The sequence below is a fragment of the Mytilus edulis genome, chromosome 12, assembly GCF_963676685.1.
Source record: "Mytilus edulis chromosome 12, xbMytEdul2.2, whole genome shotgun sequence".
In the NCBI taxonomy this organism is placed as follows: Eukaryota; Metazoa; Mollusca; class Bivalvia; order Mytilida; family Mytilidae; genus Mytilus; species Mytilus edulis.
In genome coordinates, this window is record NC_092355.1 from 61,006,870 (window position 1) to 61,033,745 (window position 26,876).

Sequence of the window (26,876 nt, forward strand, 5' to 3'; positions counted from 1 at the left end):
ATTATAGTTCATTCATAAATCTATGAATGAGTAGCGTAATATAATTGGACATATGTAGTAATTAATCCTGACTTGGTTTATAATTGAGTTTGATTGAATTCATATATTTATAATATATACACTTAAATAGTATTGGTTGTATTCTTACAGAAAAGAGCTAGTTTATCGTATTTTATACATGTACTTTCCGTTTTATGATTTAGAGTTATATCCCTTTGTACACTGTACTGTCTATGTATTTACGTTTTGTTATTTGTGTACTTTCAGGGTTGATTTATTTATGTCGTATGAATAAAGCATCTTAAACTTGACGAATCCTTTTATTCTGTCCAAGACCCCTATTACATTTGTACCAATCATGAACTCTTATTTATTTACTTTTGTAGCTGGTGTTGCTGATAATCATTATATTAAATGTTTCTCTTTATCTATTAATGTTTTCAAGATAAAAGGCAAAAAAGACAAAAGAAAGGTTAAAATTCATCCTTTCAGTGCGGAACTCCCCGGCAAATAAATAAAAGGTAGATCCCTTCACTCGGATTATTTAAGCTCCTGTCAGGTTTTTGACCGGATTTTCGAAGAAAAGAATCGGTTATTGATTTTTGGGATGTACGGTGGTCGGTAGGTCGGTCGGGCGGGCGACAGCCAAATGTTGTCCGTGCATTTACTCATGAACTATTCAACCAAAGCTTTTACAATTGTAATGTTGTTACTGAGAACAAAATGGAGGTCAAGTTCAATACTGACGATTTGGACTTTACCGTTCAGGAATTATGGTTCTTGAAAGATTGAAAAAATGGCGTTTCCAGTCTTGTCTGTGCATTTACTCATGAACCGTTCAATCAATGCTTATCAAATTTTAATATATTGTTACTGATGACAAAATGAGACCTCTGCAGGAAAATCCGGTTTGCTGTCTATCTGACAGCCTCTTGTTCTATCTGTGGAGAGTTGTCTCATTGGCAATCATACCACATCTTCTTTTTTTATATGTGCATAAACTCTTTCCCGAAAGGTCAATCCCAACCAAAGAAATAAACTGGTCGTTCTCTTAGCAGTTTTATTCCTTTTCGCTTCTTCTTGTAGATTCAAAAGACCTGTCTTAAAAATAACATTTGGTCTATTGTGGAGAGTTGTCTCATCGGACGATATCTTTTAATTATTGTATTTGAATGTGTAATCAGTCTCATGAAATTGAATTTGCCATATATGATTTACAATTCTGGATTATACAAGTGTTCTTTAAGAAAACTGCATGTTTAATATTAGTTATAGTGTCTTTATACGTATTTGTATTAAACGTCCTGAAGATATTTTCTCTATGTATAGTATGCCTCTTTCTATTACATTTCCTTTCAAAATTCAATTAATATACAGAAGGTCAAAGGACAAGGTATCAATGACCTTTGACCTCGGGTCAATTTTATGGTTATTTAATTGCCAATAGTTTCCACATCATAGTCATTCAATTGTTATTACTTTTTGGGGATTATCTTAATAGCTTGGCCACATTTGAGAGGTAAAAAGGCAAAAATGACACATTTTTTGTTTCCATAGCAACCATCCTAGAACCAAATATCCCAAACATTTTGTTATAATTTATTGACTTGAAAAATTTATACTTTTTATTTATAACCACAGCTTAAATGGAGGTGGGTGCAAAAATGTCTATTTTATTCATGCACAATGTGTAAAATTTGTCTACTCAACTACAATGAAAAATAATCCCTGAATCTGCGGTTATGACAATATTCAGCAAAAATATTTTTTATATATGACAATGCTATTTTGTTTGTTAAGTTTCATGTTTCTGAAAAATATTTATAAATATCATTAAATAAAACCTGGTTTTGATTACAAATGACTGCAAAGTAGTTGTTTTTTCGATGCGAAATTCCTCAAAATGTACGGGAAATCTCATTCACTTGGTTGCAATGGCAACCATGGCCTAGCACCATTTTGGTTGGCATTTTTCTTACTTTTTTACATGATCACATGTTTTGGCTAAGTTTTGGAAAATCGGTGACTATGCGTGCCGAGCCCCCTTATATAAAATGGTTGGTGGTTATAGAGAATTGCTCTTAACTTGTAAGCCCTTAATGGTGGAATTTTGATAAGTTAGTCCTTGAAACAGGGACTTGTCTTTTCTCTTTTGTAATACATACATGTACAATCGCGAGGACCAATACAAGTAATAAAAAATAATTAAACACATCAATCGCTTGTTTGGCCGTCTTGAAAGAAAAGTCCCTCATTAAAATATTCGTAAAACTTTAGAATAATAATAAAAAAAATAGTAAAAAAGTGTAAAATTTAAGTTGTGTCATTGTAGAGACGTATTCGTCTGTGATTCGGTTATATATATCATGTTTAGCCCAACAATGTTAGATCTGCAAATTTGCGTTAGAAAATGTTTGTTCTTCCATCAGCGGGATTAGAACCCGTTTTTGTGACACCATGGCAACGCCGCCTGCACCGTGTCCAGAGCCGAGGACCATTCGACCACAGTGACTACATTAATGTCATTCATATATAACTGTCGGTGGTCGATGTAAAGCCTTTCGATGTCGGCTTTATCTAGGGTTGTAGTGGCAAGTAGATGGTGACTGTACCTTTCGGATCAGCTATTTTGTCTGTCGTAAAGATGTAAATAGCCAAGCCATTACATTCGATTGAGACGAGGTATATCTATAGTATAGTGTTACAAAATGTAGCCCTGTATAACCACATGTTATCCGATGGAGAATTTCATAAAGTTGTGACATGACGTTTAGACGTTTAGACGTAATATGTTATGTACAAGGTATCATTTTGTATAAATTATAAATTTTACAACTTTTTGATTCCTATGATCAATGTAACAAATTGGATGAATGTGTTGCTATCGCATTGACGTATTCACCGATCCCTGGAATTGTCTTTATATATTTTTTCTGGATGATTTTTTTTGTTGCTGTCCCATCCTGTTATTAACTCTATAGATGTGTTCTGGTTACTTGTGTCGATGTTTCTTTCACATCAATTTATACCATAATCCTGTTATTGACTAGTTAAATGTCCTTGGGAAATGTATGTAGTAGGGTTTCTTTCACATTGACTCATTCATCACATCCCTGTTATTGACTCTTTAGATGTGTTTTGGTTATTTAATTTGTGTCGTTGGGATTCTATCTTAGTGACGTATACATAATGTCCCTGTTATTGACTCTATAGATGTGTTTTGGCTATATTTAATTTGTGTTATTGGGTTGGTATCAGATTGAGGTATACACAACGTCCCTGTTATTGAGTTTAAAGATGTCTGCGGGATATTTGTGTTGTAGTGCTATCTCATGAACGTTTACAGCACATCCCTGTTATTGTATCTGCTGTTATGTCATTGATATACACACCACATCCCTGTGGGTTTTTTTTTTGGTATTTTGTTTCGTTAGGTTGCTATCGCATTGATATATACACCACACCCTGTTAATTGACATATAAACTATATATATGGACGTCAAGTTGGTTACTTATTCCCTATTCCCTATTCATTACCTATTTCCTATTCGTTACCTATTCCCTATTCGTTACCTATTCCCTATTCCCTATTCGTTACCTATTCGTTACTTATTCCCTATTCCGTATTCGTTACTTATTCGATTTTTAATATTCTTCCCCCTTTTTAATTGTTTATACTCTTATATCTGGTAATAGTTCTAAATTTGTTGAGGTAAAATGATCTTTTTATGACCTATTTATATATGTTTGTGCTCAACCGATCCTTTTACTTTATGTTCGATACTCATTTGTTCCTTATTTGATTTTTATACGTTCTACCTTTTAACTGCTTTATGTCCGTATGTTTGAAGATGGATCTTGGTTCGAAGGGATGAAATCACCGTGTTAGCGCTTGCATCAAAAAAAAGATGTGGTATGATTGCCAATGAGACAACACCCCACAATAGACTAAAATGACACAGAAATTACCAACTATAAGTCACTGTACGGCCTTCAACAATGAGCATAGCCCAAACCGTGTAGTCACCTATAAAAGGCCCAGACATGACAATCTCAAACAATTCAAACAACAAAACTAACGGCTATGGCAAGCCGTTCTCGTCAAAACTATGTTTAAACCATTTTTCGAAAAATTTACACACTGAGAATTACAACACAGCACACTGAGATTTAAAAACTTCAAAACGCACACTGAGAATTGAAAATAACACACTGAGAATTGAAAATTACACACTGAGAATTAAAAATTACACACTGAGATTTCATAAAGACGCACTGAGATTACAAAAATGAAAAATGTACACTGAGAATTGAAAATTACACACTGAGAATTGAAAATTACACACTGAGATTTCAAAAAGACACACTGAGAATAAATAAACTGAAAACACACACTGAGAATTTGAAATTACACACTGAGAATCTAAAATTACACACTGAGAATTTAAAATTACACACTGAGAATTTAAAATTACACACTGAGATTTGTGCGCACTATTTATGCGCACATATCTAATTAGCATACTTAATCTGAATCTATTACAAGCTTAAAACAACAAGGGGACAGAACTCGTTAGTCCTTCGATTTGGTTCCAAATTATTAATAAAAAAAACCTTTAGAAATACAAGAACAAGAATAATACCCACTTACTCTTATTACAAAATATAACCAAATGGTGAAAAACTTTATTAAAATTATAAGAAAACATTGGAACAATCTGCAAAAGACTACAGTGAAATTTTTACTCAAGTGTCTATTATAGCATATAAACGTAACAAAAATATAAAAGATTAACTAGCGAAATCAGGGAAACTGTTGGAAGACTTTGGAAAATGGACACATGTTTAATTACTGGTAGTAATGATCTGAATTATAGGCAACAAACTTATGAATATGAGCGATGTTAAGTCTTGAAATTTATTACGAATGTTGGTTGAAGGAATCGCATTTCATTATAATGACAAGAGTTCTTGAGATCAAGATGTTAATCTGTTGAATTATTCATCGCATGAATATTCATTAGTAATTTGCATATCAATCTCAGTGTGTATTTTTGAAATCTCAGTGTGTAATTAACAATTCTCAGTGTGTGTTTTTCAATTTATTTCATCTCAGTGTGTCTTTTTAAAATCTCAGTGTGTAATTTTGAATTCTCAGTGTGTGTTTTTTATTTTTTTAAATCTCAGTGTGTAATTTCGATTTCTCAGTGTGTTATTTTAGGTTTTTAAATCTCAGTGTGTATTTTTTTCGAAAAAAGTGTTTAAACATAGTTTTGACGAGAACGGCTTGCCATAAACGGCCGTATTTCATATACAAAAAAATAAACGGAAAACAAATATGTAACACAAAAACAAACGATAACTACTTAATTTCAGGCTCTTGTCTAGGGACAGGCACATATTAACATAATGTGGTGGGGTTAAACATGTTAACAGGGCGTACATCGTTTCGGAGCATGCTATTACCTTGTTTAATTCGTTCCATCACTCGCTTATAATTCGCTTATAATACGTGTATCATACGTTGCACCTTTTAAAACATGGTGAACACATTGTTACCACCAGAGACATGGACACAATTGAAAATCCCTTTCTAAAAGGTGCAACGTACAACAAACGTATTATCAGTGAATAGGTAACGAATAGGTAACGAATATGTAACAGGGTATTAACCGAGCGCTGGAACGGTTACATGCGCGCTAATAGGGTCATTTCATCTCTAAGAACACGTTGTTACCACCAGAGACACGAACACAATTAAAAAAAACATTTATTTCAAGGTGCAACGTATACCCCGCGCATTAAAAGCGAATAAGGAACGAATAAGTAACAGGGTATTATCCGAGCGCTGGAACGAGTACATACGCGCTAATAGGGGTATTTCATCTATAAGAACACATTATTACCACCAGAGATATGAACGCAATTGAAAATCTTTTTCTAAAAGGTGCAACGTACAACAAACGTATTAAAAGCGAATAAGTAACGAATAGGTAACAGGGTATTAACCGAGCGCTGGAACGGTTACATGCGCGCTAATAGGGTCATTTCATCTCTAAGAACACATTGTTACCACCAGAGACATGGACACAATTGAAAATCCTGTTCTGAAAGGTGCAACGTACAACAAACGTTTTATAAGTGAATAGGTAACGAATAGGTAAGGAATAAGTAACAGGGTATTAACCGAGCGCTGGAACGGGTACATGCACGCTAATAGGGTCATTTCATCTCTAAGAACACATTGTAACCACCAGAGACATGGACACAATTGAAAATCATTTTCTAAAAGGTGCAACGTACAACAAACGTATTATAAGTGAATAGGTAACAAATAGGTAACGAAAAGGTAACAGGGTAACGGGTACATGCGCGCTAATAGGGTCATTTCATCTCCAAGAACACATTATTACCACCAGAGACATGGACACAATTGAAAATCCTTTTCTTAAAGGTGCAACGTACAACAAACGTTTTATAAGTGAATAGGTAGCGAATAGGTAACGAATATGTTACAGGGTATTAACTGAGCGCTGGAACGGGTACATGCACGCTAATAGGGTCATTTCATCTCTAAGAACACATTGTAACCACCAGAGACATGGACACAATTGAAAATCCTTTTCTAAAAGGTGCAACGTTCAACAAACGTATTATAAGTGAATAGGTAACGAATAGGTAACAGGGTATTAACCGATCGCTGGAACGGGTACAACCGCGCTAATAGGGTCATTTCATCTCTAAGAACACATTGTTACCACCAGAGACATAAACACAATTAAAAAACGATTTATTTCAAGGTGCAACGTATTTCAAGGTGCAGCGCATTAAAAGCGAATAAGGAACGAATAAGTAACAGGGTATTATCCGAGCCCTGGAACGAGTACATACGCGCTAATAGGGGTATTTCATCTATAAGAACACATTATTACCAACAGAGATAATAACACAATTGAAAATCCTTTTCTAAAAGGTCAGGGATGATTCCAGGTGTTTACAAATGGGTCCCTTGAATATCAAATTGGGAATTTTTATCCCAATTGGGAATTTTTATCCCAATTGGGAATTTTTTATGCATACAATCTAAGACGAAATAATATATCATTTTCCTGTAAAAACAGAAAATGAATATTAAGTTAATTTCTTCTGTACACTGATTGAAGAAATTATTTGATTCAGACCAGGGAAGTTGTAATACATGAATATCATTGCATATGATGCACTATCATCTTAACTTTGGTAAACGAGGCCTATTACAAAAAACATATATACCACAAGTACCAGCTAACATTAACCTATGGCAGGTCGTTTCGCTATTTATTCGAATTTCAAATTATCTCATAATATATACGATATCTCATATAATATATAAGATTTATTTAAGATATCTTAAAGTATATGAAATATTTTATAAATATGTTTTGTATAAGATATCTTATATAGTTCATTGGATTTCATATTAAGAAAATTATATGAGATACATGTATCTTATAAACTACATGTATAAGACATCTCATAAATTATTTCAGATATCTCGTGAACTATATAAGATATCTTATAAACTTTATAAGATATCTTTCAAACTATATCAAATATCTAATGAACTATTATATAAGATATGTTATAAAGTTTATGAGATATCTTGCCATATTAACCAGTGAAAAAAATTTAAATGTATTTCAAATAGAATTTGCCAATTGTTGAATTAAGAAAAGCAATTACAAAAGTATATATATATATGCTTAATTGATAAGTTATTAAAAGCAGTTGAACCAGTGAAGTTTAAAATTATTTGGATCATTTTCATATCTTTTGAAACAGTTCCATAATGATGACATCGTATTTCAGGGAGGGGGGGTTTGGGGGGGGGAAAGAGCTAAATATAAGATAATTTCTTTTACAAAACAAGTTTTAATCAACATAACCGGCTCTGTTGGGCGATCTGCTTTTACCATTCAAATTCATTCATCAATGGTATATAAAATTTGCTCTTTGCTGAGGTCTGTTTTGACACCCATTTTGACAAAAAGCATATTTTTCATCAACCTGCTGAGCGATCTACTTTAACGAGAACACATACTCTCATAACATTTTAACTTCAATTGAATCCGGCCGCTAAAATTGTTTACCTCATGTTGACATAATTAAATCATTGTTAATCAAATGCGATCATAGTCAGCATTTTTACCCGGATTTTACTATGTTTTGACGATTAACTATGAAAAATTATAGTTGCCAGAAATACCGATTTTTTTTTTTATTTTCCTGAATTGGGAATTTATATTGACAAACATTTTTTTGGGGGCCACTGGCCCATTTAAGGGCCGTTAAGCGGCCCTAAACTATATAGTGGAATCATCCCTGAAGGTGCAACGTACAACAAACGTATTAAAAGCGAATAAGTAACGAATATTTAACAGGGTATTATCCGAGCGCTGGAACGGGTACATATGCGCTTATAGAGTTATATCACCTCTAAGAACCCAAATCTACCACCAGAGACAACAAAACAATTGAAAATCATGTTTTAAAAGGTGCAACGTATGATACACGTATTATTAAAGAGGTTTCCAGATTTGCTACGTATCAGGTACGGTTGGTACGTAACACAACCGTTGGTGTTGTTTGGGAGGTTTCATTTAATGCATGAGATTATTGTATGTATCATGATGAAAATAAAGAAACAAAATTGCATATCAGTGATAAAAACCTTAATCTTTTATTTTATTACGATTTCTCTGCTTCTAGAAAACCTTGCACGTAATTTTATACGATAAAATTTATTTTGTGCACAAGAGAATGAATCAAACAGTCCTTACTGGAACTGAGTTGCCTCGACCTTTATATTCTAAAAATAGATTTGCGTTTCTGTATGGCTATGTTTTTGTTTTCTGTATATAGTAAGAATAGGATTAGAATAAAGAATGTTTTCTAATACTCAAATATAAATTGGAATAATTAGAAATTACTTATTAATAATATCTTATTTGTACCTTACTGGTGTCGTTAATGACTACATAGACGGATCCAGGGGGAGGGGGCTTGGGGCCCGCCCCCCCTTTTCGTGGAAAAAATTTGGTTGATTATATAGGGAATCACTGAAGCATGGATGGAGCGCCCCCCCTTTTTTATGAAAAGTTCTGGATGCGTCACTAAACTAGTACACGTGCTTATGGCAAAAATGAGTTCAAAATTGTGTTGATTTCTCATTAAAATATTTTTCTATTAATTAAGCTATCTTTCATTGGAGCAACATTTTTTCATAAAACGCAACACACATTGTAAAACCATCGATCTATCTTTTTCCTTATATTTTGTCACTGAACTTTTTAATAACATTGTTGATCATATTAATTACTTAAAGAATAAATATAAAATTTATGACACTAACGAAAACCATTTTTTAAGTCGAAATATTTATCATCACGATGTTACTTCATCGTGTTCGCTTATTATTATTATGTCACTAGATATTGTCGCGAGTAAAATTGTGTATCGCACGTGCCAGGGAGTAGTATAATATAATCTACGAGTGGTAATGTTAAACCAATATCCATCCATTAATCCTTTTGTCGTACAGCATTGCCAAAAAAACTTCATACAACACAGCGTATTTTGTTCACTGATAACGGCAATAATTTGACGCTATATTTACACTTAGTCTAATGCAATATGAATATGTCTTTCTAACTCTTCGTAATGTTGTACGGAAAATACTATGTTGCTATATAATGTCTTTTGCACCATTTACAACTGATTTATGGACTCAAAATTAAGGATCATTTTCATCGGTTAGTAAATGTTTCTATGTAATTTGTTCAGGTTTATATGTACTAGTATCATGAATACGATACTACTTAAAATAGTTAACTCCAGTTTTTATGAGTTTTCTCTCTCGGCTAACTGCGAAAAAGATATATGAACAGTTGTGTTAATAAAAAGGACATGTTTCTAAAATTATTGAGCATATTGATTTAATGAGTTTTTTTTTTATAAAGAAAAACTTTAAGACCGACGGTAAAGATAATTGTCCAAAAAGGAAGGATGCATAATTGTTCAAATTGAAGATGTAAACGACCTTGTAATTTTTATAATTTCTTTCCGGACGTCAGATTTTTTTTTTATCTTTATTTAATTCTTCAACATATATTATACAACAGATATATTACATATAACACAAAATTATCACAAGCCAATGTTATTTTAAAGTATAATGACATACATAATCAGTACATTAATTAGAAATCAAACGTTTTGACACCTTCGCTTTTTTGTAAAAGAGTATTAATTTTTATAAAGTATGTCTCCCTGGACTTTTTTTTTTTTTTTTTTTTTTATCTTAATTCAATTTCCATTGACAAGAGTTTTAGACCTCACGCGTCCAAACAAAGATTTCGTTTTATATTAATTTTGTCATTTTTCTTTTGTTATTAAGGTCATTTTTCTTTTTTATTTTGTTCAAATTAATTTTATTTGATCATGTTTTCTAAAAACTTACCAAAATAAATACAAAACTTTAACATTTTTACAATGATACATAAAGTTATTACAAACAAAATTTATAAAGTTTTAAGTTTGTTTTGTAATTTAGCTTCTTTGTATCTATGTAGTTTCACGGGGAAATAACTTTTAACTATACATCTTTCGTACCAACTGTTACTTGCAACGGTTGCTTGAAAGCATAATCGAGTGCACACACTATTGTTTCCAACGAATACAAGAAGAAACCACATGAAATTAGTCCCAAATTACAGCTAAAAATTCTCAAAACAGTTCTGCATATGATTCCTAAAACATGTGTTGATATAAAGTGTATGCATCAATAATTTTCAAAAGTTAAATGACGGCTCCCACTTCGTACTACGGTTGGTACGGTAGCAAATCTGGAAACCTCTATAATATAAGCGAATTATAAGCGAGTAATGGAACGAATTAAACAAGGTAATTGCATGCCCCAAAACGATGTACACCCTGCTAACATGTTTAACCCCACCACATTATGTTAGTATGTTACTGTCCCTAGACAAGAGCCTGAAATTAAGTAATTATCGTTTGTTTTTGTGTTACATATTTGTTTCCGTTTATTTTTTTGTATATGAAATACGGCCGTTAGTTTTGTTGTTTGAATTGTTTGAAATTGTCATGTCTGGGCCTTTTATAGGTGACTACACGGTTTGGGCTATGCTCATTGTTGAAGGCCGTACATTGACCTATAGTTGATAGTTTCTGTGTCATTTTGGTCTATTGTGGGGTGTTGTCTCATTGGCAATCATATCTTTTTTTTATGCAAGCGCTAACACGGTGATTTCATCCCTTCGAACCAAGATCCATCTTCAAACATACGGACATAAAGCAGTTAAAAGGTAGAACGTATAAAAATCAAATAAGGAACAAATGAGTATCGAACATAAAGTAAAAGGATCGGTTGAGCACAAACACATATAAATAGGTCATAAAAAGATCATTTTACCTCAACAAATTTAGAACTATTACCAGATATAAGAGTATAAACAATTAAAAAGGGGGAAGGATATTAAAAATCGAATAAGTAACGAATAAGGAATAGGGAATAAGTAACGAATAGGTAACGATAGGGAATAGGGAAAAAGTAACGAATAGGTAACGAATAGAGAATAGGGAATAGGTAACGAATAGGTAACGAATAGGGAATAGGGACCAGGGATGATTCCACTATATAGTTTAGGGCCGCTTAACGGCCCTCAAATCGGCCAGCGGCCCAAAAAAAAATGTTTCCCAATTCAGGAAAATAAAACAAAAATCGGTATTTCCGGAAAAGTTTCCGTCACCGATTACGGCAACTATAATTTTTCATAGTTTGTCGTCAAAACATAGTAAAATCCGGATAAAAATGCTGACTATGATCGCATTTTATTAACAACGATTTAATTATGTCAACATGAGGTAAACAATTTTAGCGGCCGGATTCCATTGTAGTTAAAATGTTATGAGAGTATGTGGTCTCGTAAAAGTAGATCGCTCAGCAGGTTGATAAAAAATATGCTTTTTGTCAAAATGGGTGTCAAAACAGACCTCGGCAAAGAGCAAATTTTATATAACATTGATGAATGAATTTGAATGGTAAAAGCAGATCGCCCAGCAGAGCCGGTTATGTTGACTTAAACTTGTTTTGTAAAAGAAATTATTTTATATTTTGCTCTTTTTTCCGCAAAAGACAAAAGTTTGAGCGTTTTTGAAAATAATGTTGATGAAAATAATGTTGATGAAATAAGACCTCACCCCCCCCCCCCCCCCCCCCCCCCCAAAAAAAAATACGATGTCATCATTATGGAACTGTTTCAAAAGATATGAAAATAATCCAAATAATTTTAAAGTTCACTGGTTCAATTGCTTTAAATAACTTATCAATTAAGCATATATATATATACTTTTGTAATTGCTTTTCTTAATTCAACAATTGGCCAGTTCTATTTCAAATATATTTAAATTTTTTTCTCTGGTTAATATGGACAGCCGTTTTGCTATTTAATCTAACTTCAAGATATCTCATAAACTTTATAAGATATCTTATATAATAGTTCATTAGATATTTGATATAGTTTGAAAGATATCAAATAAAGTTTATAAGATATCTTATATAGTTCACGAGATATCTGAAATAATTTATGAGATGTCTTATACATGTAGTTTATAAGATATCTCATATAATTTTCTTAATATGATATCTTATACAAAACATATTTATAAGATATTTCATATACTTTAAGATATCTTAAATAAATCTTATATATTATATGAGATATCGTATATATTATGAGATAATTTGAAATTCGAATAAATAGCTAAAGGGCCTGCCATAGGTTTATGTTAGCTGGTACTTGTGGTGTTTTTTGTAATAGGCCTCGTTTACCAAAGTTAAGATGATAGTGCATCATATGCAATGATATTCATGTATTACAACTTCCCTGGTCTGAATCCAATAATTTCTTCATGCAATCAGTGTACAGAAGAAATTAACTTAATATTCATTTTCCGTTTTTACAGGAAAATGATATATAATTTCGTCTTATATTGTATGCATAAAAAATTCCCAATTGGGATAAAAATTCCCAATTTGATATTCAAGGGACCCATTTGTAAACACCTGGAATCATCCCTGTATTGAATCTCAATTCAGCATGAAAGGATACTTACATACAGATATCTTGGAATTTCAGTGCATGACAAAAGTGGTTTCGGAGAAGATCAGATCAGTTTTGACTGTTTGGTGCTGATAATATTATATGTGACTTTTAACTGTCCCCTGTTAGGTGAGTGTTAAGCGCTCGGAAACAACATGTTAAATCCCGCCACATTCTTTATATGTTTGTCCAAAGTGAGAACCCTGTAAAGCAGTGGTTGTCAAAAATTGTTCTGCTATAAATCAGGTAGGTAGTTTTGTCATTTCAATTTTTCATGTCGGGGCCTTTTATAGCCGACTATACGGTATGGAGTTTTCTCATTGTTGAAGGCTGCACGGTTGCCTATTATTGCTTTCATCCATTTCATTTGAACGTTTGTGGAAAGTTGTCTCATTTGTCATCATACCACTTCTCTTTATCTTCATATAGACTTTGAATGTTAATGTCCCTCCTTTCGCGCAAATATTGATTTTTCGATCTGCACCAAAATAACAATTCAAATATTTAACTACGTGTGTATGTGTCTTTTGCTTATGTGTGTCATTTGGTTGCTGTCTCGTTGATTTAAACCTTACATTGTCTCCTTTGTTTGTAATTTTAACATTAACATACCATTCTCTAATGCCACTACCTCGCGCGTATCATACTTTTTTGTAAAGATTTTTAGAATAATAAACGTATATAATTATATATACCGAGAAAGAAAGAGAGAGCGAGTGTGTTCAAAGAAAGAGCCATGGCCATTTTCCCCTGCATGGATTCTTTTCATTCGATAAGATAGGCAAATCATCTTTTAAAAAGCCCGATAGATGCTAATTATAGTACATGAAAATACGTCACATTATCTATTTTCATGCCTTGAACAGGTTTTCCTACAAAAAACAAGGCCAAGACTATTGATTTTTTTATATTTGATTTTGTTTAATTGTTAACATCCTTTATGCGCAGAAGGTACCATACCACGTAACTTGTCAAGAAGCCAAATAATATCGAACAAATTCAAAAGGGATGTTGTTTTTCTCATTCTAAATACATGTATATCTATATTTGTCCAGGTTAAGGTTTTATCGTCTATAAGATAAGATAAGATAATGTGTATTTTAACCGGAGAACATCATACATCAGTTGGTCATAGAACACCTTGTGTTACTAACCCATGTTATATGGCCTTTTCTGGCATTTTAACAAATCGGCCCTTCGTTGTGATACAGATGCAACAAATTCTTGATGTTTTACCTACAATCACGATGTGTAGTGTAATAGATTTGTTCTTTGGTGTTGTGTTATTTTCTGATGACTTAGGTACCGGAGCAGGGAGGGTTATAAAAATTTCAGTACTAGTATCTACACAGTTAGTGAATTCGCGACAAAACTGATTGCTGTTGACTGCTTTTGTTACATTTGTTGTGGAGCAGCTGCTTACTTAATATTCTTTAATTTACTGATTAGTTCATTTTATATATAGTTTTGGCATTCAACTTTACACTTTTACAATGCTGATTAGTAGGCGAAAAACAAACAAAAATATAGTAAAGGTATGTGTAAACGAGTTTGCATCAATTAGATATAGGAAGATGTGGTATAAGTGCCAATGAGACAACTCTCCATACAAATAACAATTTATAAAAGTAAACCATTATAGGTCAAGGTATGTATAAACTCAGATGACAAGAGCCTGTTGTACGGTATATATAAAACTCAGCTGACTAAGCCCTGTCAGTGTACGGTATGTATAAAACTCAGCTGAAAAGAGCCTGTTGTACGGTATATATAAAACTCAGTTGACAAGTTGTACGGTATGTATAAATTTCAGTTGACAAGTTGTACGGTATATATAAAACTCAGTTGACAAGTTGTACGGTATATATAAAACTCAGTTGACAAGTTGTACGATATGTATAAAACTCAGTTGACAAGTTGACAAGTTGTACGGTATATGTGTTAAACTCAATTAATAAGAATCAGTTGTAAGATATGTATACAGTCAGCTCAAATGATAATGGTTAGTTGTACGGTAGGTATCAAATCAATTTGAATGGTCGTTGTACGGTATATAAAACACTCACAATGCTGTGGGTCGGTTGTACGGTATGTATAAAACTCAATTAATAAGTGTCGGTTGTATGGTATATAAAAAAAACTCACAATTGTATAGATCGGTTGTACGGTGTGTATAAAACTCAGATGATAATTATAAAAGACGGTTATACGATATGAGTCGGATGTACGGTATATATAAAACGTACAGTGATGACAAAGTTCGGATTGAACGACACGTTTAGAAAATAAGGGTTGGTGGTACGGTATGTATAAAACTCAAATGATAAGGGTCGCTTGTACGGTACATTTACATTTTTTTTTATATATATAAAACTAAAATGATAAGGGTCGGTTGAACAGTATACATGTATATAAAACCCAAAATGATGAGCGTTAGTTGTACGGTATGATGCTATATTGCACGAATTATTCGGCAAAATTATATTCTTATAATTGCTCATCAGCACTGCTGTCATTATAGAATTGTGATTAAGTACACACAAAAATGTACCTACGGAACAAACATTATAACTAGTTTATGATTCTCTGATCACGAAGACGCTTTGCCTTGATGAACTTTAATAGTGCAAGGATACACACGGTAGGTATAGTGTCCGGCTAGGATCGTGGTTTTTCGAGTGAATCTGTCCATTTTTTTTCGAGTGTAGATCAGGCTTTTTCGAGTGATCAAAGATGCGATTATAGGTCAATTAACTGCTAATTCGTAATTATAAAAGTTTTTTACGTGACTACCCATCTTATTTTGAATACTATATATGTTTTGAGTATCAAAGAAGCACAATTTTCTTGTATTTAACTATTAATTTCAGTGTTTGTTTTTGTCCGGGCCTTTCGAGAGGAACTGTGAAACTGTCCGGGTTTTTAAAGAAATGGTCCGGGTTTTTTAACGAAAATTTAAAGAAAAAGAAAAAAGGTATTCTTGACTTTAAAAAATGACTTTCATAGTTTATAAATGTAATTTAATGAATGAAAATATCATTATGATATATTCTCAATAAATCACCACAACATATTACTACGTGGATCAAAATTAACCTTTTTCAATTTAATGCAAATTTTCTGTTAACGTTCTACCACAACTTTTCAGTATTAAATTAGAAATTATTGGATCCTTTATGAAAAGGTCTTTAGAAAATAGTGCAGGGGACTCATAATATTTTCAACTTAATTTAATGGTATTTTTTGTTGTAAAAGTTAATAATATTTTTTTTCCACGGAGTTTTTATACGGTACGTATTATGGTATACCGCTGTCAGTCCGTCGTCAGCATGTCGGACAATAACTCAAAAACGCTGTAACCAATTTACATGAAACTTCGGTGAATTGTAACAGTTTATAATTATCCCTTTCGAATTACATAAATTTTAGATTTAACGTTTCTGAGTTATGGTATTTTATTAAACAAACTAGAGGCTCTAAAGAGCCTGTGTCGCTCACCTTGGTATATGTACATGTGCTGCAGTGCATATTAAACAAAGGACACTCAAGAATAGAATTCATGAAAAAATTCTCTGTTTTGGTGATGGTAACTTGTTTGTAGATCTTACTTTACTGAACATTCTTGCTGATTACAGTAATCTCTATCTATCTATAATGAACTTGGTCCATAAGTGATCTGTTTAACAGCAATTAAACACTAGACGTATAAAAAAAAATATATCCGAGCATCACGGGACGACAAAATGTGAAAGTTAACAGACGACGACGGACGCTAAGTGATGAGAAAAGCGCACTTGACCCTTTGAGGACAGGTGAGCTAAAATGGGGTGGTTTTACAGTTTGCAGACAATATTTTTAAAGTGCTTTGAGGAGTTTTCATGAAACGTTGGTGACTGCTTTATATAGATTAAGGTTACCTCCCTTTTATTTATTTTTTTATACATTTTAGATATGACATTGAGAAATTACTTCATAACGAGTGAGAATGAATATCGCTTGATATCCGTGTCCGTACAAATATAGAACGCTGACTTAAAGAGTATGATGATTACATGAACACAGTAGAACAACTGACACTGGTCTGAATGATTAAGAATTGTGTAATTCCATAAAAAAAAAAAGCAAAAAAAAACAACAACAAAAAACCAAGTAAATGAATAATTTCAATTAAAACTCAACTGTCAGGGAACAATTGAATATTTCCCTCCATTGAAAAAAATAATAAATCAAAATATTTGGAAGAAGAGTTTGATTTTATTTATTCTTTTCAATGACTTTGTCACTTTGCACCAGTAGTCCGTATTTTAGTGGCACCTAGTTTTTCAACCCAATATGCTCAAAGTGTCATGTTTGCTGAAGTTATTTATAATTTACTTAAAAAGCAGATAGAAGGAAGAAACAAATAAAACTAAAAGATAGTGAGTTGTACAAGTTATTATCTTTTTCTCAACAAAAACTGTACAGGTAATTACTCGACGTACAATTATATTTGTACAAGTAATAACTTGTATGATGGCATCATACAAGTAATTACTCTTACAAAGTTTTTGTACAGGTAATAACCTGTACAAAATAATAAAATGTACACGACATATCAAATCTATCAAAATTGAAAAAAAGTCCGGTTAACCGGTTAGCGTTTTTGGTATTCGGTATTCGGTCGTTCGACCGGTTAACCGGTTAATCGTTGACAACACTAGTATTAACATATTAAGAAAAGCATTATATCTCATAGAATTTAAATCAATAAAAACGATTTGATGTGCAAAAAGTGGCGAAAAATTAGTAGCCTACATGGATATATACGATTTGCACAATGCTCTAACCAAGTTAGTCGTAGTCATGTCCTAATGTTTTCAAAATCAAATTATCCACACTGCTTTAAATATTATGCCGCTTATTTCTTCTATGAAAATTCAATTCCTCTCGAGCAGCCGTGAATACTTTTTCATAATATTACAATTGAAATTAGTGTCACTCATTCAGTATGCTGTTTTACTATAGTAGAACATATAGAAAGATAGGCGAAAATACCAGAAGATTATTAAAACTCAGAAGTCGAAAAAAAACCGTGAACGCCATGACTAAAAAAACAAACACAAAAACTGAAAACACACACAACATATTAACTAAAGACTGAGCAACACAAACCCCACCAAAAACTTGGGGGTAATCTCAGCTGCTCCGGAAGGGTAAATAGATCCAGCTTTACATGTGACACACGTTAACATAGACATGTATTTATTTTCATTCACCCAATAGTACAAAAGGAATATTGAAATTTGATAGTTACTTTTATTCATATTGGTAAACTTTAATGATTTTGGTGCTATGTCAAGACAACTGAAAACTCATTCTGCTCTGTTCTTATTTATAAGGAAATGATACTTTATTTTACACTACGCACCTGATCGTTTGGATGTTTCTACTGGCCAGACACACGATTTTCCAAGATATCACTAATATATCATTTACTAAATAACACCTGATCCAGAACAGTTCATTGAAATACCCCAGAATCAACGGCCAGTTGGACCAGTTTGATGTTGTTAAATTTACCATAACTCTTTGCTTGCGGAAGCATATGACCATGTAAATCCAACATTGCGTTTTACCTGGTTTCCTGTAGCAATTAAATTTTGATTAAATAGTTTATATGGGGCTTTTTCAAAATATGAAATAAAAATATCTGTAAAGTGTCCTTAAAGATTTGTTGGCGCAATCATTGATGACATCAAATACATTTGTAGTTGCAACTGCGACATTTACATCAATATATAAAAAAGAAGATATGGTATGATTGCCAATGAGACAACTCTCCACAAGAGACCAAAAGCCCATACCGCATAGTCAGCTATAAAAGGTCCCGAAATGAAAATGTAAAACTTTTCAAACGAGAAAACTAACGGCCTTATTTATGTTCCAAAAAAACGAACGAAAAACAAATAATTATATGTAACAAACGACAACCACTAAACTACAGGCTTCTGGCTTGGGATAGGCACATACATACAGAATGTGGCGGGGTTAAACATATAAGCTGGATTCCAACCCTCCCCATAACTCGGGACAGTGGTATAACATTACAACATAAAAACGAACTACAAAAATCAGTTGAAAAGGATTAACTCATCAGATGGACACAAATACAAGTGGATGTGGCCGGGTACTTGTACATCCCAGCAACAAAAAGACACTTGGTACAGATCTGAGAGCACTCCGACTCGCAGTTGACTGACATCTAGTTCAAAGCCACTAACAACTAATAACAAAATCATGCATCTAAGACGTAAATTTTAAGCATTGATTATTATGGTATTAATGAATGGGTGTTTTTATAATGGCCCTGTTATATGTCCAAGGTCTGTAATAATGGTCGAGGAAGTCTGTAATGGCCCGAGGCAACGCCGAGGGCTATAACAGACATCCGAGGCCATTATTACTGACCGAGGACATATAACAGGGCCATTATAAAAACACCCTTTTCTTAATACATTTCTTAACCAACTGAACAAAAGTGTTTGTGTTGCTGCCAACTTGATGTACTGTCTTACTCTTTTAATGACAGTTTAGTTTGAACAAAATAATTTGTACTTCACCATTATAAAGCTTTAAACATACCAAATATCCAAGATATTAAGTTGAAAGAGATATGTGTTAAACAACAGGATGAACAGTGATCCCTTTATATGGTTCTTTAATGTTGGTTGCTGGTTACTAAATTAAATAAAATACAAAAAGGTATTATACTCTTTACAACTTAGTTTTATTAACTTTATCAAAAACCCAAACAGGGCTTAATACAGACAAACTGTGCATTAATACAGGCCATTACAGAAAAACAGGGCCATAGCAGGGCCATTACAGAAAAACAGGGCCATAACAGGGCCATTACAGAAAAACAGGGCCATTACAGAAAATATGTAATTTTTAATAAACAGTCACTTTTTGGCAATAATGCACTTAGTTGGTTAATAAATTATAATAATCTAAACGGTAACGCATTATGTTGGAGCATACTATATGTTGCAGCATCTTGCAGAGAATGCATGTTTGAGATACATAATTAGCGGAAATGCACAAATGTCGCCTTTTGTCCATTCATCAGGTATCAATTAACGTGCAAGCTGGTATTGATGATTGTTGAAAAATAGGTGAATAATAATATGATAGCTGCTAATTCATTTTATATTTTTTAGGTATATTTTTGTTTTACATTATATGGCCTATTTCTTCTGGCCGGTCCTACTAAAAAGCGCCCGGGAAAAGAGAAAGCGCCCGGGGAAAGGGAAAAGCGCCCGAGGAAGGAAAATTAGCGCCGGGGAGAATAAAATAATAATATTTTATAACAATAAATTTTTTCCTTACAAAAAAATAACCATTGCGTGTTTTGTCCCTTATATAAATGTGGATATTATGCCTGAAGTCTAATATTTTCGCAACTGCGCTATATAGTACTGCTTTATTTGCTGATGTATTATGTGTAACTCTTTTAATTTTGATTAAATTAATATTTATCTGGGAAATTTAGGTCGTTTTTTCTACATTTTTCATTTTGATATCGTTTTTGAAAAACATGCCTTTTGATGTCTTACATTTTATAAATCTTCCGCATAAACTGATATCCATTTACTCAGTCTTTCGAAATAGTATTCATAAATTATATTATTGTTAAAATTGAAACATTCGTCACTTGTTTTATTACAAATGTCTATTATCTAAATTTGAAAATTACTTGTCTAAAATTGAAAAAAAATAATTAGCATATTATCTTATTTCATCAACACAAAGTTGTCTCATGCCAATAAAATATATATTTTCGCCGGGCGCCTTTTCTTTTCCCCGGGCGCATTTTAGTAGGACCCCTTCTGGCCCTCGTACTTTTTATGTATTGAATCCATATTCTAATTTTGTTCTCGCCCATACTGTAGTTATGTCTTTCCATTTTGGATGTAAAGGTTTATTTAGTGGTACATATTTAGTTGATGTCACAGGCACTAGTGTAAGATTTTTTTCCTCCTATATACCTTAATGTTTTATATGTCAGCGTATCTAGTTTAAAAACTGTGTTGGATAACCCTGCCTGTCAGCCAAGTTAGCCGACATGGCGAAATTTAAAATAGAGATAAAGTGCAAATATTGTCTATTAAAAACGATATGAATAACGAAAACCTGATTTGAAAAACATGTCTAATCTGACATCGGACAACGTCTTTTAAAATTTCTACTTTACAACCTTTCACTCCAGTCCAGTTGTTTCATTATTATTCCTTATTATATTGTATTTTTTTTTCTTTTTATTTCTAATTTTTGTTTGAAGTATGTATTACATGCATTACTACTATGTTTTTTTTTCTTTTTTCGCCATTATCTAATGTACTTTGTGTTTATATTTATATTGGGAGAGGACGTCTCTAATGTTGTTATAACTTGTGTCCAATCCCTTTTGCTACTTATGCAAATAAAATATGTTTAAACTAAACTAAACTAAACTTTTAAAATAAAGGGCTGCGCTTTAGCGCATGATACGCCCGTTGCTCTTTTAACTTGTTTTTTATGCTTTAAATGAATTTATATGATCAACTAGAAATATATATACAAATCAAAAGGGATGTTACATTAGTATATTCACCAAAGTTTCATAAAATCCCCCTTTTTTAAGTATAAAAATTCATTACTTAAGAAAACGTAAAATCTAAAATTAATAAAAATGGAAAGGGAGCTTATGTCAATAGATATAAACAATTTATCAAAGTTGCATAAAATTTTGTGAAAGTGTTAGTTATTGTCCCAAAATTGGAAAATCCCCCCTTTTTTAAGCATAAAAATTCATAACACGGAAATGTAAAATCTGAAATTTATAAAAATTGAAAGGGAGCTTACATCAATAGATATATACAATTCACCAAACTTTCATGGACATTGGTGAAAGCCTTTTTGAGTTATTGTCGGAAGTGTTGAAAATCCCCCTTTTTTTATGAATAAAGTCCCATAAATCCAAAACTTAAAATCTGAAATTTATAAAAATTGAAAGGGAGCTTACATCAATAGATATAAACAATTCAACAAAGTTTCATGGACATTGGTGAAAGCCTTTTTGAGTTATTGTCCGAAGTGTTGAAAATCCCCCCTTTTTTATGAATAAAGCCCCATAAATCCAAAACTTAAAATCTGAAATTTAAAAAAAACGAAAGGGAGCTTACGTCAAAAGATATAAACAATTCACTTAAGTTTCATGGAAATTGGTGAAAGTGTTTTTGAGTTATTGTCCGAAGTGTGGACGACGGACGGACAACGGTATACCATAATACGTCTCGTCTAAAAGACGGGCGTATAAAAATGAGTTTTTCTGTGTGTATTGCTTCATATGTGTGGCTAAAGGTATAGGGGTGGATTGGGATCTCACAAAAAAAGTTTAACCCGTCGCATTTTTTGCGCCTGTCCCAGTTCAGTACCACTGGCCTTTGTTAGTCTTGTATTATATATTTTTTATTTAATCTCATTTATATGTTTTAGAGTTTAGTGTGACGCCCATTTTCACTGAGCTTTTTAGGGGCCATCTGATACCATCTCCGGGTGCTGGATTTTCTCGCTGCGTTAAACATTGTTGGACTTCGGATGTAGTCGGCTCTTTTCGGACGGATTTATAAAAGTTTTTCCAAACTTGTTTCCGAATCCCATATTTGAACTTTATGTAACATTGTAATATTTGTCTTGACATTTTTCATCAATAAATACTGTTTAAACTAAAACAGCCAAATGACTTCTTATAGGAGTTTATATCGACCTTACTAATGTCAAATTTTCTCACTTGCATGTTCCCCTGTTATATTGATATATATAATAAATAGATAAAAACTTTAAATAGAAAAACTTACCAGCAAGACAAGATCTATTAATTTTCGTAGTTCTTTATCCCCCCCCCCCCTTAAATTCCGTCTATATATAAAAAAATCTTTCCGTTTTCCTTTTCCGCCATTTATCAACACCAATTTTTATACCTCTATTCCACCTTTTTTCCGTAAAGAACGACATAAAAGTACTTATCGTTTAAGTATTGCTTGCCAAAAACATGCCATGTGCCACTAGAGGACCAGGATCTGCTTTCCCTTACATAGCATCTAGTATTACACATTTTTGATTGGGTTGTTGCTTTAACTTTCTGTGTAGAGTTGTGTGTACAGTGAGTCAGAGTGTCGTGTATTTTATTTTCTCTATTTCTTTTTTTTTCAGGAATATGGCCATTGTTATATCATAGTTCGTGTCTGTGTGTGTAACAGTTTTACGTTGTGTTTCCGTTGTGTCGTTTGTTTTCTCTTAAATTTGAGTGTGAATTCACATAACTATAAGACGTGTCACAGTACTTATCTATCCCAAATTGATGTATTTGGTTTTGATGTTATATTTGTTATTCTCATAGGATTTTGTCTAATGCTCAGTCCGTTTCTGTGTGTGTTACATGTTGTGTCGTCGTTCTCCTCTTATATTTAATGCGTTTCCCTCGGTTTTAGTTTTTTCCTCGATTTTGTTTTTTGTCCATGGCTTTATGAGTTTTGAACAGCGGTATACATGGTATACTACTGTTGCCTTTATTTTGCCATTGTATTTTCTGTTTTTTTCTGAACATAATTATTTAATATCCCCTGTGTATCTTCTGCTCCTTTTTTAGTTTAAGAATAATTATTTATTTATTACATTTGGTTTGTCTTTTAGATAATAATAAGCACAATACGTTTTCCAATGTTTTGTTAATAATCTATTTTTAATATCATATATTTGAAGGGATTTCCTCAAAGAAATGTAGTCTTGTCAGTAAAAATACAGGCATATTGGTGATACCTTCATGAAAGAAAATTCTGCTCACATGTTGAAAGTTTTAATTTATACACAACTGTATGTAATACATAATATAACAGGAATTATAGAATGCACTCAATATGGTCAAAATAACTTGTGTGAGAATTCTAATATGTTAACAATATGGTAAAACATACAAAGTTATTTTATGAAACAACAATTTCTGTATCAACAAATAACTTTTTATTTTTATCTGCATCCCTGCATAGAGCGTCATCATTTTTTGAAGTTGAAATCAAAACAAAAATGATGGTAGTTGGTTGCTGTCTATCAGTTTTGTTTTTTGTTAATTGTTTAAGCAAAAAATCAATTGGTTTTCTCATATATCATTCTGTCATGTCGGGGATTATTACAGCTTCAATGCATAATGATTTTGCTATGATGCTTCTTATAATAAGTAAGCCCTTCAAACCGATTTTGCTAGTTTTTCAAACTGCTGTATATCAACTAAATTTCACGAGCAATTTATTTTAGCGACTTTTGAGAGTAGAAAATTGATGCCAAATTTAATCGCCTCAAGGTGGACTAGAAAGGGATACAAGTTTCATAATATTAGTTAAGGCAAAATGGAAACGAAACAATTATTTTGTTTTCCATTTGTAAAGGGGCATTACTCTAGAACGGTTAAAGTGACGCCACCAAAATTCACACCTTATCTATGTTTTGTGGTAATTGACATTTGTAACATTATAACATTTGGTTGAGGCAAGCTAAAGTTAGAGAACGGAAACCAACTGTGGGAAGTACGTGAACATAGTGACGGACACGGGTTAAAATTTATGCCTCCTCCACTACGGTGTTGGCATAAAAAAGAGAGCTTATTTCAAGAGATATAAGCAGCTCACTAAAAGTTGATGATAACTGCTAAAATGTATTTGAGTTATAGCCGAAATACTGGAAAATTCCCTCTTTTTATGAATTAACTTACAATACTTCAAAAGTAATCAGAAATTATTAAAAATTGAAATGAAACTTGTGTCAATATATGTCAGATCAATTTACAAACATTTCATAAACATTGATCAAAGCCTTTTTAAGTTATAGTCAGAAACTGTAAAAACACTCATTCTTTAAGAATAAAAGCGCATAATTTGGAAATTCTAAAAAAATTAAAATCTATAAAAGTTAAAAGGAAGCTTACGTCAATAGACATAAACTATTCACTACAGTCTCATGAACATCGCTGGAAGCGTTTTTGAGTTATTTTCCTACTTGGTTGACAATGGAAACGGTATACCATAATACAACCCTGAAAACTAAACATTTATTCATTGAAGTTTGAAAATGAGGTCAAGGACAATGGAAATATGACAGATGAAATTGTTTTAATATAAGGCATCTGCATACAAGGTATGAAGTATCCAGATCTTTAACCCTCTGACATAAAACTTTGTAAAAATAATTTACGAGGTAAACCAATTGTAATGCCCATGTCTAGCATATCGTCTTATCAGGCGAAACAAAAATAGATATTCTAATAATCATCATACAAATAATTTCCAACAATAATCATTTAATTTAATGTGACTTCCTTGAAAACATATGCAAGTCTACATCTGTTGTAATTATAGTTACAATACCAATGCTGATTGGCTGGGAGACGTCACATGCTGATTGACTGGGAGACATCATTGGTAATTTTATATCCGTTTTGGAAAAGTTGTTAAAAGATAATTTGTTTTGTAATTTCAGAGAAAAATGTTGTAAAAGCTTATTATAAACCAAAACTTTAAAGAAAATAACCAAATGATGAAAATGTCAATGCACAGATATTTAATAATTATTGTAGTGACAAAAAAAACGACCTTCTCTATTCAAATAAAAACAAAACTTATGAAACAAATAATATACAAACAATTTTAACAATATAATAATATATACATCTTAGAAACAATGAGATTTGATGAGGCTTCATAGTTTTCCAATTGTTGTCTTTTTTATAGTTTACATGTCCTCCAATTTACAAAGATGTTCTTGTCATACTTTGTAATGCATCCTTTTAAGCTATTGAACATTTCTTTGACTTCTTTTTTTTACCATGCGGCTTTTGTTCTGATGTGTTCTTTGGTTCTTCGGGAATTACTCCTTCACCTCTAACTTCTTCAGATTCTTTAAGAGTTTTTAAATCCACATTCTTTAGAACTTCCTGTAAACAACGTGCTCCTTTCCCAATGTTAACTAAAGCCTGTATAAGTACCATTATTGTAGGTTTCACTGTTCTGTCTTTTCTCCATGCGAATAAAACCTCTCTGTTCTGAGCTGCTAAATCTCTTGGATTATTGCTCTGAATAGTTTCCAGGGTTCCAATTGACAACCCAATTACAGCGCCAAGTTGAAAATATACTTGACCAATTTGTGGTGCTAATTTATCTAGTATCTCATCCGTCGGTATACAATCTAGATATTCCAAAGGAAGGTCTGAAATGTCAAAATGAATTAATACATAATTGTTGTGATATATTGCATATCTGAAAGTAGGAAAACAACTCTTTTTTCAGGTAACATAAAGAGTATTTAATTTCTTCATAAAAATTTAAATCATCACTCAAATGAACTGATTATAATTTGTTGTATTTTCTTCTACAATTATCATGCCTATTTATTCTCCACTAATTCTATGAATAGTACTTATTGTTGCCTATTTGTTCTCCACTAATTCTATAAATAGTACTTATTGTTGCCTATTTGTTCTCCACTAATTTTATAATAATAATAATAATAATAATAGTCTTTTATTCAGAAGCAATACAGCTTATAGAATTTACATTTATACAAATATAAAAGCATCAGTGAATAATTACATACATGTTTTATAATTACAATTATAAATAGTATTAATATTTATTGTTGCCTATTTGT

At 32.3% G+C, this 26,876-nt stretch overlaps 1 protein-coding gene and 1 long non-coding RNA gene across 2 annotated transcripts in view; both read right to left on the reverse strand.

The window, feature by feature from the left end:
- Window positions 1-26,876, reverse strand: part of LOC139498915 (uncharacterized) — a 437,948-nt gene that overhangs the window by 43,926 nt on the left and 367,146 nt on the right. The gene's annotated exons all lie outside the window — the stretch shown is intronic.
- The window catches only part of LOC139499275 (uncharacterized), a 71,610-nt gene continuing 68,754 nt past the window's right edge, over window positions 24,021-26,876 (reverse strand). The window contains exon 14 of the mRNA XM_071287945.1: window positions 24,021-26,435. Within this exon, the coding sequence (XP_071144046.1) occupies window positions 26,017-26,435 (419 nt within the window). The 3' untranslated portion in view covers window positions 24,021-26,016. The remainder of the gene's footprint in view (window positions 26,436-26,876) is intronic.